Source organism: Erpetoichthys calabaricus, chromosome 1 (assembly GCF_900747795.2).
Source record: "Erpetoichthys calabaricus chromosome 1, fErpCal1.3, whole genome shotgun sequence".
NCBI lineage: Eukaryota > Metazoa > Chordata > Cladistia > Polypteriformes > Polypteridae > Erpetoichthys > Erpetoichthys calabaricus.
The window spans coordinates 273,652,326-273,672,779 of NC_041394.2; the positions used below are offsets into that span (position 1 = coordinate 273,652,326).

The 20,454-nt window shown below is 38.9% G+C and overlaps 1 protein-coding gene across 4 annotated transcripts in view; it reads left to right on the forward strand.

Moving 5' to 3' along the window:
• frmd4a (FERM domain containing 4A) overlaps positions 1-20,454 on the forward strand; it is a 449,055-nt gene that overhangs the window by 411,251 nt on the left and 17,350 nt on the right. For all 4 annotated transcript variants that reach the window (XM_051931569.1, XM_051931568.1, XM_051931567.1 and 1 more), the window contains exons 12-17: positions 2,135-2,211; positions 3,501-3,639; positions 8,839-8,980; positions 16,979-17,112; positions 17,910-18,032; positions 19,705-19,933. In XM_051931569.1, the coding sequence (XP_051787529.1) occupies positions 2,135-2,211; positions 3,501-3,639; positions 8,839-8,980; positions 16,979-17,112; positions 17,910-18,032; positions 19,705-19,933 (844 nt within the window). The remainder of the gene's footprint in view (positions 1-2,134; positions 2,212-3,500; positions 3,640-8,838; positions 8,981-16,978; positions 17,113-17,909; positions 18,033-19,704; positions 19,934-20,454) is intronic.

Consider the following 20,454-nt stretch of genomic DNA (forward strand, 5'->3'; position numbering starts at 1 on the left):
CTAGAACAGACTGGTATATTCCAAAGAACATAAACCTTTTCAGAAGAATAAAGGGGACTCTGATCCTGCTGTTAGAATGGACACCTTCTTCTTCTGAACCCTAATGTTAGTTTAGTATACCATTGACTGTTTGGCTTCCTTCATTATTTGAGAAGGGAGTACCCATTCAAATTATCAATAACAATGGATGATTTCCATTTGTAATTCAAATTTCAAAATCATAGTCTTTTGAAATTTGTTGGCCATCATGTCTCTTTTTCACAAAATGTTGCTGTGTTCCAGTTAATTCATTTGCTTCTATTTTGTTTTAATTCTGAAGAGAATGTACATTTCAGGTCTTTATGCAAATAGCATGAATTACTTCAGTTTTATTACATATTTTGGTAAAAGGTTTTGGCAACTTTAAAGTTTTCTCATAATTATTTAACTACCTATACATTGTCATCGCATATGTTGTGGGCATTTTGGAATCAATTTATTGCAGTGATATAGATTTCTTATATTAAGAAACAAAAAGTTAAATTCGTACTCTCATCACCTGTGACCTGCCATGTAGAAACCAAGTTATCTGAATGTCTCACTGTAAGATGTTTTCACATTTAATGGCCAAAGCATGCATTTCAACAACACTATTAAAGCAAACACAAAGAACAATACTGTTAGCAAAAATAAAGCATGAGGTTATCCAGAAAAGTTCAAATTCATTCCAAAAAACACTCATTTATGTAGAATACATTTATTTATAGTTGGCTTCACAGTCATGTACATTTCCACAAATGAAGCTGCAAGAGAATACATTGCTGCAGTATATTTGATATTTAATTTAAGTGTATAGAGTAACTAGTTTTAACTATGTTGTGTGTTTAGGCATGTAGTACTTTTAGTTCATGTATTACATATATCAGTTAGCTTTTGCTAATTTAAATAGTTTGACTACATTCTAAAGAATACCAGTCACTAATGAAAATGATAAAACATACAGAATCAATTCATTGTATGATTTTTCAGAGACCTTTTTACCAGGTTTTATTAATTGAGCACTTTGATATGAATGTAATTTTTGTATAATAGTTTTAATGTACTCTGTCTAATGTAAACAATTTCAGTCATGATTAAAAGGTGCTATTCTCCAAAATAGGAAGGACGAAAATGAGTAATTATGGAAAGTGTTTGTTCAAAGAGCTAATAAAATATAAATGGCACCATCTAAAGTTTTAATTTTTATTTATTTGAAGATGCGTAGTTCTTATATTAGACAATGTCATTCTTCATAGTTTTAACTATTTAGTTTCTGAGGTACAAGTGCTGCTGATCTGTGGAGTTTAGGTTTTATTATAATTAGTAGACAGTAATCTGTGTACTACTCTTCAGATTCCTTTTAATTTACATCTTCTTTCAGTGCCAAATGTAAAACTCTAAGCATTAAAGTCACATTTACAATAGCCAAGAATGCAGACTTGTCCAAGACTGAAGTATTACCCATTGAAAGATGAATGATCTGCTCCACCCCTCTGGGATTTCTCAGCGTCCCTCCCGCAATCATAAATGTCAGAAAACAGTGCAGATTAGTGGGCAGGAAGTGGAGTCCCTATGGGAGACCAGAGTGGGGGAAGATTCAAAGGAGGAGGTGGTAAAAGAGGGAGGGAGGGACTAAGTGGGGAAGGTGGGGGGTGGATGAATGCCTTCCCATTTCCAGAGGGAAGAAATCCTGTTCAGATTCACTCCAGCACTTACTCTCATGTACTAGGCATTCAGAGCTCCAAACTTGTAGATTACTGACTTTTCTTAAGGATTTTCACACAACAAGGAACCGAGCAAAAAAAAAAAAGGGAAGAACCTATTGAAGCACACAGACGTAGGAGGAGAAGAACACACACATTCTTGGAAAACACTTCTTCAGCAAAAGGAAAATATACAATGTTAACATGGTTGATTTCCAAAGAAATAAAAGAAGCATTTTTTTAGTTGGTATAAGGCTGAGATTGTAACTTAATTCCAGAAACAAGCCGACCTGCAACTACTATTGGATTTTGCCCCCCTGCAACTACTGTTGGATTTTTTCCTTCTACTTCAGGATTAAATGAATGTAATTCAGTAGAAAACAGACATTATAGTGAAATTTTCTTTTGACCAGGTTTTCCAATGGAGGCAGCTGGAAAACCTGTATTTCAGGGAAAAGAAGTTTTCAGTGGAAGTCCATGACCCACGTAGGTAAGGATTTAACCTTCTTGTTTTTAAGGAATTATTTGTAGTATTATATTTTATTTGTAACAGTTAACCTTTTTAACTTTCTTAAGCACACAATTAGGCGGCAGAAACTTTAAAATGACATAGAAAATCTTTCATGTTGTGAAGTTACTGTACAATGATTTTCTCTCATTTGCTAGATTGTAAATGGAGTTATAAAATGTATGATTGATAATTTTTCTGCCTCTCAGAGTTTTTAAGAGCTTTTATGTGGTTTCTATAGTATCCCACCAAGCATGTAATTTTATTTCATCATCTTTGGCATAAAATTAAAATTGGGAAATAAACAATGCACTTGCTCAGTATAACATTAAGCTCTTCTTAAAAGCTGTCCCCTAAAGAAAGACACATAGCAATACAGTATATTAGCTGTAAACTACATTATTGTTGTTGCTGTTTTTAGACATGCTTTCATAAAATCCATGTGATGCCAGTTTTATAGACTTAATTTATTTATCCCAAATAAAACAAATGAACTTTAAAGGCATTTTGAATTTGACATCCTATGAACTAACCGTGATACATTTCCCCTGCTGATCTTTTTATTTTTTTTAGTACGGTGTACCACCCAGAAAAATGTTCTGTATGTGACACAGGGATTTAGTAAATTAGTTCAGGTTTGTTTGTAAATAGTAAGAAACTTAGAATTTTAACATCTAATATAATTAGGGGATGTAGTGGTTAAGCTGCTGTTCCATAAGTACAATGTCTTAGGTTCAGATCCAGGCTTATTCACTTTCTGTGTGCAGTTTGCATGTTCTTCCGATGTTTGCATTGATTTACCTTGGGTACTCCGATTTGCTCCCACATCCCAAATACGTTTAGGTTGGATTAACTGTCAATTCTGAATTGAACCTCTATTGATGAGAATGGGATTTGCAGGTGTGCCCTTCTTCTTTATGGCATCTTTTCCTGCATTTTACCCGAGGTTACCAAGATGGGCTATGGCTTTTGTGATCCAGTAATGGAAAAGGTGTGTTTGGCAAATTCATAGAAGCAGAATAATAAGACCACTGAAAAATGGATGGAGGTTTGTATGGAGTAACATAATGCAATCAATTAACAATATTGAACCTACTATATACTATATATTATTCTTTGAAGTGGTCAAGTTTCCGTTAGCCTCTACTTCAGTTTTTGGATTAGTGTTTGCTTAAAGGGACGCTTACATATTAAATGAACCACTACTACTACACATTTTTTTCATAATCCTAAGCAATCTCCCCTCTTTTTGTTCATTTTTTGATTTCCAGGGCATCGGTAACCAGAAGAACCTTTGGTCACAGTGGAATTGCAGTCCATACATGGTATGCCTGTCCTGCCCTTATAAAGTCCATATGGGCGATGGCCATTAGTCAGCACCAGTTTTACCTGGACAGAAAACAAAGTAAGGTGAGGTTGTCACTTCTTTCCATCTGCTGAGATTGAAAGTACTAATCTCTTCCTGTTGACACAAATTTCCCGGAATGTTGTTATGCAGTTGCAATAGAGGAAAAGTAGTAGAAGACATAGCATGCTGTGCTTCATTCTTCTTTGAGACTACTTAAGCCTCTCACTTTAGAGAACTGTATTGTTCTTGCCCATGGTAACTGCTTTGTGGATTGTACTTGCATACTTATTATAGCAGGTTGTTCAGTAATTCTTTTGTAGGTCTAGCATTGAGGAATGTGGCCCATTTTAGTTTTTTTAAACACTCATACATTTCTAATCTTTCAGTACCAAAGTTGTCTAGACAAAGTATTATTTGAAGTCATTTAGTATCTTTCTGAAAGATTTATGAAGCTTAAATACACTATTATTTCATTAATCATATATCATTTGTCAGAATTTTAAAACTGAAAAACCTAATATAATAATCCAGAAGTCAAGAATAGTTATGTAATCGTATTGGGTTATTAAGCATGCATAAACAAAACATAATACCATACATCTCTTATTGGATCATTAAAATAGTTAATGGAGCAAGTTAAGAAATATATTCATCTTGTGTACAACAGTTAAAGATTATGTTAATTTGAATTAGTCAAATTTGACTTCTTTTCCAGGTAAATACATAATAAAAAAAGTGAAAAATGCCCCTATAGCTACACTTTAACTTTAGAATCGTATTTGGTAGTACTAGTTAAATCAGTAGGCTCAATTTATAATTCTGATATGCTATCTTATTCACAGAGGTTTAAAATTTTGAACAACAGCAGGTTAAACAGACAGGTTAAATAAAAAGGTTATTGAGGTGGATGTTGACCCAACAGTCTTGTCAATTTGTAGTACAAAGTACAGTACTGTGCAAAAGTTTTAGGCAGGTGTGAAAAAATGCTGTAAATAAAGAATGCTTTCAAAAATGGAAGTGTTAATCATTTATTTTCATCAATCAACAAAATGGAGAGAATGAACAAAAGAGAAATCTAAATCAAATCAATATTTGGTGTGACCACCCTTTGCCTTCAAAACAGCATCAATTCTTCTAGGTATACTTGCACACAGTTTTTGAAGGAACTCGGCTGGTAGGTTGTTCCAAACATCTTGGAGAACTAACCACAGATCTTCTGTGGATGTAAGCTTCCTCACATCCTTCCGTCTCTTCATGTAATCCCAGACACACTCGATGATGTTGAGATCAGGGCTCTGTGGGGGCCATACCATCACTTCCAGGACTTCTTGTTCTTCTTCACGCTGAAGATAGTTCTTAATGACTTTGGCTGTATGTTTGGGGTCGTTGTCCTGCTGCAGAATAAATTTGGGGCCAATCATACGCCTCCCTGATGGTATTGCATGATGGATAAGTATCTGCCTGTATTTCTCAGCATTGATAACACCATTAATCCTGACCAAATCTCCAACTCCATTTGCAGAAATGCAGCCCCAAACGTTCAAGGAACCTCCACCATGCTTCAATGTTGCCTACAGACACTCATTATTGTACCGCTCTCCAGCCCTTCGACAAACAAACTGCCTTCTGCTACAGCCAAATATTTCAAATTTTGACTCATCAGTCCAGAGCACCTGATGCCATTTTTCTGCACCCCAGTTCCCATTGTTTTCGTGCATACTTGAGTCACTTGGCCTTGTTTCCATGTCAGAGGTATGGCTTTTTGGCTGCAAGTCTTCCATGAAGACCACTTCTGGCCAGACTTCTCTGGGCAGTAGATGGGTGTACCTGGCTCCCACTGGTTTCTGCCAGTTTTGAGCTGATGGCACTGCTGGACATCTTTCGATTTCGAAGGGTAATAAGCTTGATGTGTCTTTCATCTGCTGCACTGTTTCCTTGGCCGACCACTGCGTCTACGATCCTCAACGTTGCCCGTTTCTTTGTGCTTCTTCAAAAGAGCTTGAACAGCACATCTTGAAACCCCGGTCTGCTTTGAAATCTTTGTCTGGGAGAGACCTTGCTGATGCAGTATAACTACCTTGTGTCTTGTTGCTGTGCTCAATCTTGCCATGACATGAAACTGTCTTCCACAACCTCACCTTGGTAGCAGAGTTTGGCTGTTCCTTACCCAGTTTTAAGCCTCCTACACAGCTGTTTCTGTTTCAGTTAATGACTGTGTTTCAACCTACGTGTGACATTGATGATCATTAGCACCTGTTTGGTATAATTGGTTGATCATACACCTGACTATAATCCTACAAAATCCCTGACTTTGTGCAAGTGAACCTATAAGAATTGATGCTGGTTTGAAGGCAAAAGGTAGTACAGTAATCCCTCACTTATCGTGGGAGATAGGTTCCAAGGCCGACTGCAATAACTGAATTTCCGCGAAGTAGGGACACTATATTTATTTAATTATTTAACGTGTATTTGGACGTTTTTAAACCCTCCCTGTATTGTTTACAACCCACCATTTACTCTATTAAAAACAGGGACAACTGCTAAGCAAAATGAAATCGGTAGATAAGTTTACACTTACTGTATAGCAAAGTACACGTAGCAGCTTGTAGGCGGTCATGACGTTGTCGACCTTGTTGCAAAGATTCCTAAAGCAGATTCCATCCAGACTACTGCCTTATCACGTCCACTTGCAACTCGTTTTGCACCCTAGTTAAAGGACACTGCGGCCGTAGATCTTATATGCTTTTCCTCCTTTTTAAATAAAAAGAATCTATGTCCTGCCGCGGTGTAGCTGTTCCCTTCCTTCAGCATATCCAAAACTTTTACCTTTTCTGCAATCATTTGCATCTTCTGTTGGTGCTTGGACACGGCCCCTGAAGCATTAGCATGTTAATGATGAATGAGTGAGATGAGACTTCCTGGTTAATGCAACACTCCGTCGCTGAGCCAATCAGCAGCACACAGGAACTTAACTGCGTGCTCTGATTGGGTAGCTTCTCAGCCATCCGCCAATAGCATCTCTTGTATGAAATCAACTGGGCAAACCAACTGAGGAAGCAAGTAAAAAGACCCATTGTCCGCAGAAACCTGCGAAGCAGCGAAAAATCCGCGTTATGTACAGTAATCCCACCTCCATCGCGGGGGTTGCGTTCCAGAGCCACCCGCGAAGTAGAAACCATATGTTTATATGGTTATTTTTATATTGTCATGCTTGGGTCACAGATTTGCGCAGAAACACAGGAGGTTGTAGAGAGACAGGAACGTTATTCAAACACTGCAAACAAACATTTGTCTCTTTTTCAAAAGTTTAAACTGTGCTCCATGACAAGACAGAGATGACAGTTCCATCTCACAATTAAAAGAATGCAAACATATCTTCCTCTTCAAAGGAGTGCGTGTCAGGAGCACAGAATGTCACATAGATGGAGAAAACAATCTCTAGCAAACAAATCAATAGGGCTGTTTGGCTTTTAAGTATGCGAAGCACCGCGGCACAAAGCTGTTGAAGGCGGCAGCTCACACCCCCTCCATCAGGAGCAGGGAGAGAGAGAGAGACAGAGTTTGTTTTTCAGTCAAAAATCAATACGTGCCCTTCGAGCTTTTAAGTATGCGAAGCACCGTGCAGCATGTCGTTTCAGGAAGCAGCTGCACAAAAGATAGCAACGTGAAGATAATCTTTCAGCATTTTTAGACGAGCGTCCGTATCGTCTAGGTGTGCGAACAGCCCCCCTGCTCAATCTCCCTACGTCAGGATCAGAGAAAGTCAGCGCAAGAGAGAGAGAGAGAGAAAAGTAAGTTGGGTAGCTTCTCAGCCATCTGCCAATAGCGTCCCTTGTATGAAATCAACTGGGCAAACCAACTGAGGAAGCATGTACCAGAAATTAAAAGACCCATTGTCCACAGAAATCCGCAAACCAGCAAAAACTCCCCGATATATATTTAAATATGCTTAGATATAAAATCCGCGATAGAGTGAAGCCGCGAAAGGCGAAGCGCGATATAGCGAGGGATCACTGTATTTAGATATGTTACATATAAAATCCGCGAAGTCGTGAATCCGCGAAAAGTGAACCGCGAAGTAGCAAGGGATTACTGTAACACCAAATATTGATTTGATTTAGAATTTTCTTTTGTTCGCTCACTTTGCATTTTGTAAATTGATAACAATAAACTATTTATATTTCTCAAAGCATTCTTTGTTTACAGCATTTTTTCACACTTGCCTAAAACTTTTGCACAGTACTGTAAGTAAAAAGTCAAATAAAATATTGGGTTATGGTATAAAAAACTATAACTGTATATTATATAAATGTATTAATGCAATAATTGACTATAAGGCAAAATAAGGTGTCATGCTTAGACTATATAAGGCACTAGTGTGACCACATCTAATGTACTGTGTGTAGTTTTGGTAACCACATTGCAAAAATGACATAGCAGCACTAGAAAAGGACAGCAACCAAGTAAAGGCATACAGGATTTGTCATACTCTGGTAGGCTAAGAGAATGAAACCTTGATTGCATGGGGACCTAAACGAATGAAAATTCTCAAAAGTACTGATAACTTTGATCCAGCAGAATTCATTTGATTAATAGTAAATCATGACCCTTAGGACACTGGTAGAAATTATGAGAAAGTGTATTTAAGATTGACGTTGGGAAGGACTTCTTCTGCCAAAGAGTCATTGAAAACTGGAAACAAACTGCTGAGTCATATAGTTGAAGCAGGAAGCTGTGACATATTTTCAAAAAACATCTGCATGAGATATTCTGGACACTTAGCCACCACCTTACCAAATAAACTTGATTGATTGAGTAGTCTTGTCTCATTTGTCATACTGTATTTCTTATGTTGTTAAGATACACTGACTACAGTAATCATAAAGACTATGAATTGCAGTATGGCCTCAAGGCACACTATTTTATTATTTACAAGCAATAAACACAAACTTAAAAAGAAATTAAAACTTGAACCACTGTTTCTTATAAAAACTAATATTTGTCTTTATTTGTTAACAATAATAAAGGCGTCCTTATAAATGAAGTGATTGTTCTCATTTAAAAGTTATTTTGTTTTGTCAGGATCTAGCATCTGAGCGATTTAGGTCTTAGTGACATCTAGTAGAGGCAGTACTTTGATTGAGTTTAGTAACTGTTATCCTTGGTACTCAGCAGCAGTCAATAAGAGGTTTGTGAGATAGCTGTTTTCTTACTTCTGATGTGAATGACATCCTTATTCACATGTGGTTTTTCTGTTGTAGTCAAAAATTCATGCAGCCAGAAGCCTAAGTGAAATTGCTATTGACCTGACTGAAACTGGAACACTGAAGACATCCAAGTTAGCTAATATGGGAAGCAAAGGAAAAATTATCAGTGGCAGCAGTGGCAGTCTTCTGTCATCAGGTGAGGTTTCAGACATTGTATAGTGTCTGTGTGTTTACATATCTTTTTGTTGCCGTGTCATTGTACCAGTACTGTTTGAATTATTTATGAAGCTAAATGATTGTGGAACCATTTTTTTTTTTTCTTTTTAGCTGGCCGAAAAAGTCTGTGTGTTATCTTTCAGACTATTATTGTGACAAATTGGGTATGATTACAAAGTAAAAAAGCGGTTAAACAAACCTTCTATGATGAATGAAAACTTTGGACGGCGTTTTCCCTTGCCCGGACGCGGGTCACCGGGGCCCCACTCTGGAGCCAGGCCTGGAGGTGGGGCTCGATGTCGAGCGCCTGGTGTCTGGGCCTGCACCCTGGGGCTTGGCCGGGCACAGCCCGAAGAGGCAACATGGGTCCCCCTTCCCATGGGCTCACCACCTATGGGAGGGGCCAAGGAGGTCGGGTGCAGTGTGAGTTGGGTGGTGGCCGAAGACGGGGACCTTGGCAGTCTGATCCTCGGCTACAGAAGCTGGCTCTTGGGACGTGGAATGTCACCTCTCTGAAGGGGAAGGAGCCTAAGCTAGTGCACGAGGTCGACAGGTTCCGGCTAGATATAGTCAGACTCACCTCAACGCACAGCTTGGACTCTGGAACCAATCTCCTTGAGAGGGGCTGGACTATCTACCACTCTGGAGTTGCCCCCGGTGAGAGGCGCCGAGCGGGTGTGGGTATACTTATTGCCCCCCGACTTGGAGCCTGTTCATTGCGGTTTACCCCAGTGGACGAGAGGGTAGCCTCCCTCTGCCTTCGGGTGGGGGGACGGGTCCTAACTGTTGTTTGTGCGTATGCACCGAACAGCAGTTCGGAGTACCCACCCTTTTTAGAGTCCCTGGAGGGGGTGCTAGAGGGCATATCTTCTGGGGACTCCCTCGTACTGCTGGGAGACTTCAATGCTCACGTGGAAGGGCCTGATTGGGAGGAATGGCCCCCCCGATCTGAACCCGAGTGGTGTTTTGTTATTGGACTTCTGTGCTCGTCACAGATTGTCCATAATGAACACCATGTTCAAGCATAGGGGAGTTCATATGTGCACTTGGCACCAGGACACCCTAGGCCTCAGTTCGATGATCGACTTTGTGGTCGTGTCTTCGGACTTGCGGCCACATGTCTTGGACACTCGGGTGAAGAGAGGGGCAGAGCTGTCAACTGATCACCACCTGGTGGTAAGTTGGCTTCGATGGTGGGGGAGGATGCCGGTCAGGCCTGGTAGGCCCAAACGTGTTGTGAGGGCAGAACTTCGACCTCATCCCGAGGGAGGTGGGGGACATTGAGTCTGAATGGGCCATGTTCCGTGCCTCTATTGTTGAGGCGGCTGACCGGAGCTGTGGCCGTAAGGTTGTTGGTGCCTGTCATGGCGGCAATCCCCAAACCCATTGGTGGACACCGGCGGTGAGGGATGCCGTCAAGCTGAAGAAGGAGTCCTACAGGACCCTTTTGTCCTGTGGGACTCTGGAGGCAGCTGATAGGTACTGGCAGGCCAAGCGGAATGCGGCTTTGGTGGTTGCTGAGGCAAAAACTCGGGTGTGGGAGGAGTTTGGGGAGGCCATGGAGAATGACTTTCGGACGGCTTCAAGGAGATTCTGGTCCACTGCCCGGTGTCTCAGGAGGGAGAAGCATTGCAGTGTCAACACTGTATATGGTGGGGATGGTGCACTGCTGACCTCGACTCGGGACGTTGTGGGTCGGTGGGGGGAGTACTTCAAAGACCTCCTCAATCCCTCTAACATGCCTTCCAATGAGGAAGCAGAGCCTGGGGACTCAGAGGTGGGCTCCCCCATCTCTGGGACTGAGGTCACCGAGGTGGTCAAAAAACTCCTTGGTGGCAGGGCCCCAGGAGTGGATGAGATACACTCGGAGTTCCTCAAGGCTCTGGATGTTGTAGGGCTGTCTTGGTTGACACGTCTCTGCAACATCACATGGACATCAGGGACAGTGCCTCTGGATTGGCAGACCGGGGTGGTGGTCCCCCTCTTTAAGAAGGGGGACCAGAGGGTGTGTTCCAACTACAGAGGGATCACACTCCTCAGCCTCCCTGGAAAAGTCTATTCGGGGGTTCTGGACAGGAGGGTCCGTCGGATCGTCGAGCCTCGGATTCAGGAGGAACATTGTGGTTTTCGTCCTGGTCGCGGAACAGTGGACCAGCTCTATACCCTTAGCAGGGTCCTGGAGGGTGCATGGGAGTTTGCCCAACCAGTCTACATTTGTTTTGTGGACTTGGAAAAGGCATTTGATCGTGTCCCTCGGGGAATCCTGTGGGGGGTACTCCGAGAGTATGGGGTAACGGACCCCCTGATAGGGCTGTTCAGTCCCTGTACGATCAGTGCCAGAGCTTGGTCCGCATTACCGACAGTAAGTCGACCCGTTTCCAGTGAGAGTTGGACTCCGCCAGGGCTGCCCTTTGTCACCAATTCTGTTCATAACTTTTATGGACAGAATTTCTAGGTGCAGCCAGGGCGTTGATGGGGTCTGGTTTGGTGGACTCAGGATTGGGTCACTGCTTTTTGCAGATGATGTTTACCTGTTTGCTTCATCAGGCCGTGATCTTCATCTCTCTCTGGATCAGTTAGCAGCTGAGTGTTAAGCGGCTGGGATGGGAATCAGCACCTCCAAATCCGAGACCATGGTCCTCAGCCGGAAAAGGGTGGAGTGCCCTCTCAGGGTTGGTAGCAAGATCCTGCCCCAAGTGGAGGAGTTCAGTTATCTCGGGATCTTGTTCACGAGTGAGGGAAGAATGGAGCGTGAGATCAACAGGCAGATCGGTGCAGCATCCGCAGTAATGCGGGCTCTGCATCGGTCTGTCATGGTGAAAAAGGAGCTGAGCCGCAAGGCGAAGCTCTCAATTTACCAGTCAATCTATGTTCCTACCCTCACCTATGGTCATGAACAAGATCGCGAATACAAGCGGCTGAAATGAGTTTCCTCCATAGGGTGTCTGGGCTTTCCCTTAAAGATAGGGTGAGAAGCTCAGTCATCCGGGAGGGGCTCAGAGTGGAGCCGCTGCTCCTCCGCATCGAGAGGAGTCAGATGAGGTGGCTCGGGCATCTGATCAGGATGCCTCCTGGACTCCTCCCTGGTGAGGTGTTCTGGGCACGTCTAACTGGGAGGAGGCCCAGGGGAAGGCCTAGGACATGCTGGAGAGACTGTGTCTCTCGGCTGGCCTGGGAATGCCTTGGGATTCCCCCGGAAGAGCTAGAAGAAGTGGCCGGGGAGAGGGAAGTCTGGGCATCTCTGCTCAAGCTGCTGCACCCGCGACCTGACCTCGGATAAGCGGAAGAGAATGGATGGATGGATGGACAAAGTAAAATTTGTAAAACTGTTTAATGCAATTTATGGTTGTAGGAGGGAGCTAAAATATTCCAGCTACAATGGGCACAAAGCAGAAAACCAAAGGATACTTAAGTAAATTTCTCATTCTCTCACATATTATTATGCTGCGAACTAAGCAATGCTAGGATAACAGGTAGCATCATTTTTAAAAAGATGTTCCCCTTCAGTGCATAATACTGTGAGGTGCACTTAGTATGTACATCATTTCCTAAACTTGTGCAGTGTGCATCAGTAAGTTTGTAGTATTTAGCTGGGATTTTCTGTTGGGTCCTTGCTAAATTTTTGGTTTCATCATTTGAGCAAGGCTACAACAAAGAATAGTAATGACAAGGGCACCTGCATTTTGTGGTGCATGTAACAGCTAAAAATTGGTCACATGAAACTCGTAGGAAACAAAACCTCCGACATTATTTTGAAGACACACATGCTGTTTTCGTCTAAGCATATATTTCAGCTGTGCAACAATTGACAAAAATGTCTTTGTTAGTGAAATTTGGACATCATAAAGTAAATGAGGATATCAAAAAACCCATAGACTATAAAGGAGAATATTCTTTGAATAATGTGCTTTGCTGTATTTGTCTTTCACGCAGAAATATTGTGTTACTGCCTGAATTTTACTGCAGATTGCTCTGCTCCTGGAATATTCAATAAGAATGCAATGATGCACTTGTATGTAGCAGAGAGAGTACTACTAGTTTGCACAATTTGCATCCTCATTTTCTGTCAGATTTCCACTAATAAAATATTAAGTGAATTTGTCTTTGATGCCTAATTTGTCCCACTAATATAGTATTTCACTCCAAATAATGAAACATTCTTATATTTTTCTGTTTAGAGTGGGAACAGTATAAGTCATAATCTGTTGAAACCTCATCTTGTACCTTTCTGGGAGGCTTCTTCAGTAATAGTAGTCAGATTACATCTTAAAACTTACCTTTTCTGTATTTTAGGTCTGTTAGTCCTGTATTTAACTCTGTTAAAGCTGACTTTTGTGCATCTGTGTGTGTTCAGTTTACCTAACTGTTAATTGATACAGTCAGTATTTTCTATCCTCACTTAATTCCAGGACATTTACAGGCTCTACACTAAATATCAGTGTTGCTGTTTTATTAGCAGGGATTTTTGAAGTATTCTTATGTGCTTTGCAAGGTGCCCTACAAAGCTTACTGCTTTCATGTTTTCTATTGATTTGTCCTCTGCTTGCATAATAAATAGAATTACTGCCATTTTTCACCAGTCACACTTAATGTTTGACTCTTTTTTACATTTAAAACTCTTAAAAACAAATTAAGTAGTAGACTCTTTATGATGTAGTATAACAAATACAATTCATTGATATAGTGCTGCAAATTATTTAAAATTTTAAGATTTACAATTAAACTGTCAACGGATTTCAAGATCTGTCATGTCTTATTGAAGAGGAACTGTTTGCCCTGTGGTAGATTAACATCTTTAACATTAAATGTGCATATTGTTTTGATTTTTTGTGGCCCTATGCAGTTGATTTTTTTTTATTCTGGGTAATATTATGAGAATGCAATGAATCAGTAATAATCCAGAAGCCTAATAATGATACAATAAAATAAGGCTAGACTAGAGTCAGACTCTTACACTAAAGGGTGTATCTTTGGAGAAAAACCAGAGTTTCAGTGAACAGTAGACATTACAGTATATACACAAAAAAAAGATTTCCAAAAATTGAAAGAATATCATTGAAATGTGCGCATTGCATTGTTTCTACAAAGTTTCCTTTGTGCTGCTGTAGACATATATACTGGAACAGAAAGCTAATAGACAAAGCAAGGCCCACAAGGTTGTTGCTTTTAAAGAGTAATAATGACAGTCTTAAACACTGGCCTTCTTCGTTGTTACTGGAATTTGTAAATATCTTTGCTGCAGAGGCTTAGTATTTTTAAAGAGCCACACAAATGTGTTCTACTTTTCTTAAGCAAGCAAGTTAGGCTTTGCAATATGATTTTTTGTCCTCCTCTTGATCTGAGCAGTCAACATTTACTGCAGTCTTTTAAAAACTTTTACCACATGATTAGTATTGGGCTCTGCTAAAGTGTAATCCTTCTGTTTCATTTTTAATTGTTATGACCAGGGCAGCATGGTAGTGCATGGGTTTACTTTTTGCTTCGTGGATTTGGCATCATCTATTTGAATTCCAGGTCCGATCTTTGTCCATATAGATTGTGAGTTTTGTTCCACATCACCAAAGGCATGTGTATTAGTTTAATTGACTATTCTAAATTGGCCTAGTGTGGGTGATGTGAATGTATGTATCCAGCAGTGAAGCTGCACCCTGTCCAGGGTACATTCTTGTCCTACACCCTGTGCTACCAAGACCATGATGTAGTTTAGTTGCAGATCTGCCACAACTGCATTTAGAAGATTTAAAAGGCTACAGCATGTGTTAAAATTCATTGTAGAAGGACACAAGGCATTTCCTTGCAGACATCAACAAAACAAAAGAAAGGCTAACCAAAACGTATTGCATCTTTTTCCCAAACTGAGTAGTGGAACCGTGAAGGAGATATAAGAATGGTATGGAGATATGATGGTCTGGAGAAATTAGACATTTTAAAATTCATAAAGGTTCTGAAGACCATTTCTGAAAAATTAATAAAGCAGTTGATGTTGAATTGCAGACATTTCTTTAACATTAAGCATAGCTATAAAGGCACATTTGCATTCAGGTGATGAGCTGATCAATGAGCAAGGCCCTTAACCTGCAATTGCTGAGCGCTTTGAGTAGTGAGAAAAGCACAATATAAATGCAAAGAATTATTATTATTGTTATTATTATGACAGTGTTAACAGAAGATATTTCCAGTTTTATAGATGTCTTCTCATTAAAATAAAGTCCTAACAAATTATATATTCTACAAATTTATATCATTATTTATAGGAAATTGCATCCTGAATGCTGTTTTAAATTAATACTTAATTCAAAGTTTCCTTTATATTTTCTCTGTTCTCTGAAATTTTTGTGAGGAATAGGACAAAACAAATTCAGCTTGAAGATAATGTGTTGTCTGTCTCATGTATTTTTAAAAGTTTCGCAATTCTTGAATAACAGAGATAAACATTTGAATATTTATTAGGTCAAATATAATCCTTTCCTGAGTGTGTGTGTGTGTGTGTGTGTGTGTGTGTGTGTGTGTGTGTGTGTGTGTGTGTGTGTGTGTGTGTGTTTGAGGCTATTTCCATGCTGAAAAGGAAAGAAGGTTAAAGGCACATTTTGATTGTACAGATGCTGGCTGACACAGCCCTATACTAAATTTTTACTTATTTGTTTATTTTTTATTTATTTATTGTTTACATCAATGTTAAGTTTCTTATGTTTAACTTGGACATGTTGCATTGTGAATTTAAAGAATTAAAAACACAACAGTGGTAGATTGGAGCCCTGTCATACCTCGTGCCTGTTGCTGCATAGATAGCCCCCCCACCTCCTACAACACTGAACTGAATTATGTGGGTTTTAGAGTGTGACAGTACAGAACATTTTGAATAATAAATGTCCCAAGCTAAGCTTTTTATTGATATATTAACATGCTTTTTCTTTTGAAATGTACAGTATATAAAAAAATTGAGTTTTTTCCCTACTTAACAATTAAGTCCTTAGTTACCAATTCTGTAAACCTTGACCTTCAAAGCAGTTAGCATATTGTATAATACACAAATAACTCTATGCACTTTCCAGTTTCCTTTGTCCAATTACATCACATTCTGTACTGTAGCATGAGAGAAGCTGACCTCGAAGCCCAGCGGTAAGAGGGTGATAGTTGTGTCTGATATGGAAACCTATGATCAAGAGCTAAGAATATTTTTTTTAACTTGAGAGCTAAAGCATTACTGTATTTATGCTTTACCCAGGTGTATAGCAGTTTATATTAGGCTGTACCCTCTAAAACTGTAAATATACTATTTTGTATTACGTTCCAAGCTTTTAATTCTTTTGTCATTTAACCCATTTATGATGTAATGGCATTAAGGAGCAATACTGAATTAATTACTTAAAGCACATTTTTGAAATACTATAAGTAATGATAAAATGTATTTGTAAAAATAACTAAAATGTCACATACACGAAAGTGTAGTATACATTCTAGTTTGTTCAAAATTGTTTTGTTCTCTTCCTTAACCCCAGTTTGCTGCTCTTATCAGTGTTCCCATTTGCTTCCTTACAAACATCCTGGCTGTCTGGACAGGTGCAGATCTTGCTTGTTCTACTTTTGGCTGTGGATTGAAGTTAACTGCAAACAATGGCATACTGTTCTTGACTTTCTTCGTAATCAACTACATTGAAATGTCATATTTTTGTGTAGTACGATTCCACTTCCTTTACTGCATTCTGGGGACATACTGTCCTCATTTCCTCCTGCAGCCTCACAACATTTAAGAACATGAAATTCCTTTCAACAGAAATGACTCAGCTTCAGAATCTGTATTTCAATCACAATCATAATAAACAAAACCTTAAGTGGGGGGATTTTTGAATGGGTAATTTGTTCTAGAACGTTTTAAAGACATGTTTACCAACACATTCAGTTAGCAGGGAAATTGCTGTTGTATAAGGTTAATCTGTTAGCCCATAAAGCTAAAACTTTTAGTTCTTTGTTTGAATAGGTTCACAGGAGTCAGATAGCTCCCAATCTGCCAAGAAAGATATGCTTGCAGCTCTAAAATCCAGACATGAAGCTCTGGAAGAGACACTGCGCCAGCGCATAGAAGAACTGAAGAAACTATGTATACGAGAAGCGGTAAGAGACAAAGTGGGGCCAAAAATTGAAATATGCCTTTTGGTTCAGTTGTTTTAAAAGTGCTTGCATTTTATTGAAATCTTTATGTGTTCATATTAAATTTGTAAAGTCAATAATCAATTAATTGCATTATCCATCTATCCATTTTCAAAACAAGAGGTATACTGGAAGCTAGAACCAAAAGAGAAATATATTCAGCAGTTAAAATAAGGAAGAATATGATTCAGTTTGGTTGGTAACCATTATTCACACTTTGTACACTCTCGGATATTCAGAAATATACTTTTTTGGGATTCTGAGAATTGTTGTTACGTCCTTTGAACATCTTTAACGTACATTTCAAAGTCCTTGTTTTTTTTAATGTACTGTATTGCCATTTTTGTGTAACAGATAATCTTCTTGTGAAATTCTTTTAAGTTATGCCTTAACAAATAAATTTTACTGGACATGGCAACTGTGAAATATTACATAAAGATGGTAAAGTAAATGTGTACAGTCTTCAGGTGTTTTAATCATCTAGTAAATAACCTTAAGGGGTCCAAATGGGAGTATTCATGCAAATAGGAGGATTCTATGTAAAATTCACAAAAATACCTTAAATTTGAAGTAAGGAATGCATAGCCAGGCACCTTCTGTAATAATGCTACATTAGGTATTGCTACATTTTTCACAAATATACTAATATTTTTGTATATGTATAGAATGTCTCTTCAGGCATTGTGTAGCTTTCAAGCATTTGAAATCTTAAATCATTTTTTTTCTTAATGTGAGTTAAATGTGACATTTTGTTTTGGCAGGAATTAACAGGAAGATTGCCAAAGGAATATCCTTTGGACCCTGGTGAGCAACTCCCTATAGTGAGGCGAAAAATTGGCACTGCCTTTAAACTGGATGAGCAGAAAATCTTGCCCAAAGGAGAGGTGAGGCAGTTGTTTAAAAATGGCTTGTCTTTGTAGCACTTGAGATGGTTGGCAGTGGGCTAAAGCTATGTAAATTGAAGGTTTTTATGCACCAAGCAGGGGGCCTGAAGCAGGCCGTGAAGTCATAACATTGACATACTATAGAAATTTTATTCAGACAGCGACCAGGCTGACATTTTAGCCCAAGACTCTGGAATTGCATGAAAGAGAAGAACTGGTCACCTAACCATTATGCAACCCATTTTCCTTTCAGTCACATACACAATGTAAGCATCCATTTGAAGTAAGCAGCTAGAATGCTTGCTATAACTGAAGAGTTAACACTTGGCTTTGGAAAATATTTTATATTCTTTAAAGTGCTTAAGTAGTAATATGAGGCCTTGTTTTCTTTCACTTTTGTGCATTTCCAAGTATGAATTTTCCTTCTCCTGTAGCCAGAGTATGTATAAAGACTGGGAATGTCTGCCCAGTTTCAGTCACTGGAAATATCTGGGCAGAGGTACAGAAGCCGCTGGCCCAAAGTACCTGAGCTTTGTTCATATTATTTGCTGAGTAAGTGGCCTCCATTTCTCTCACTCTCCACCCAGATAACTTGTCATCATAAAAAAATGAGACTGAATAACTTTCACTTATGTAAAGTGGTATAAATAAATGAGCAAAGATTGTCTTAATCTACTGATCAGCTACCCTACATTTTCATACTAGAGCAGAATTGTTTCTTTGCTTTTAAGAAATATGTGACAGTGTTTCTTTGCATTTTTGTGGGTTTTTTATGCAGTAATTGTATAAAAGTAGTTTCATTATAAGAAAAATGATAAAAGAACAACAGAATCACATTTTCTACTTTTATACAGTAAGATTATTATTCATTTCAAATGTTCATTTAGTCATTCCCTACCATTCTTGTACTTACAGTCTGGATATATGGCCACAAATTATATTGCTGTCTAACTGTTCTTCAGTAAATCCAGCAGTCTTCCAGAAAAGAAGTACTGTGTGTTTTGCCTCATTTTGGCCTTTATGGTATTTTTTTATACTGTAAGATTATTATTTATTTCAAATGTTCATTTAGTCATTCCCTACCATTCTTGTACTTACAGTCTGGATATATGGCCACAAATTATATTGCTGTCTAACTGTTCTTCAGTAAATCCAGCAGTCTTCCAGAAAAGAAGTATTGTGTGTTTTGCCTCATTTTGGCCTTTATGGTATTTTGCAATGGAATTTTCTGGCATACCTCCACTCTTTTCTATGCGTTTGGTTACAGCTTACATTTAAATAATAAAAAGTAAAATATGAAAATAAAATGCTAATTTATTGTAATTCCCCTTAAAGACTTCTCATGTAACTATAGCAACATTTTTGTTTGATTTTGGAAAACAATGTGCTTAAGAATATTAGCATAGTTATATTTAAAAATTTATCTAAATTTAATTTGGGTAGTTTTGTTCTTTATGAGATCCATATGATCTATGCAGCTGTATTAAGCAGATTTAATTATGTAATAATCTTACTTGAAAATATTCACAAAACCTGTTTGCTGACTGTATCTATCATTCTTTTATCATTTTGTTTTCAGAATTAATTGTCTTTGTAGACAGAAGCAAGTGAGACAAATGTAATTTAGGTTTTTACCCTAAAGAAATATTTTCTCTTTCTCTCAAAATGGCAGGAGGCAGAGCTGGAGCGTCTAGAAAGGGAGTTTGCCATTCAGTCTCAGATCACAGAGGCAGCTCGAAGACTTGCTAGCGATCCTGGTGTTAGCAAAAAGTTGAAGAAACAACGGAAGACCTCTTATCTGAATGCACTGAAGAAGCTTCAGGACATAGAGAATGCGATTAATGAATGTCGTATTAAATCTGGGAAAAAGCCCACTCAGCGGGCATCTCTTATTATAGAAGGTGTGTGAAGGGACTTCACTTAATGATGATGCTGCTGCTGATGATAAATTTACTTGCATGTCTTCTAAGAACTTTGTGAAATTTTAACCACTTCACTTCCAGTAGGGCAGCCATATTTCTCTGCATAATAACAGCATCAGCCTGATCAGTGACACTGTTGTGCTGACAGCATTCATTTGCATGAACTGCAAGCTCCATTTTCCTGCACTAAAACAGATAAAGAAAGTACTGCCTAAGAATAGCCCACTTGCTATAAGTTATCATTTTTTTCAATAAATTTTGACAAATAAGCACATCTTGGTCAATTTTCTTTTTTCTATAATAGTGCTAAGTTTCAATTAAACCAGGCAAAGTGTTGAAATTTTGAGACATTCATTTTTTTATTTGCTTTGGGATGTTTACACCTAAATATTGATTTATTGAAATGTTCTTTCTTAGCAGATGCTTACCCCTCTAAGGTACCATTCTACCAAATTTCAGCATTTTAGGTAAACAGGAAATAGTACAGTGGAACCTCGGTT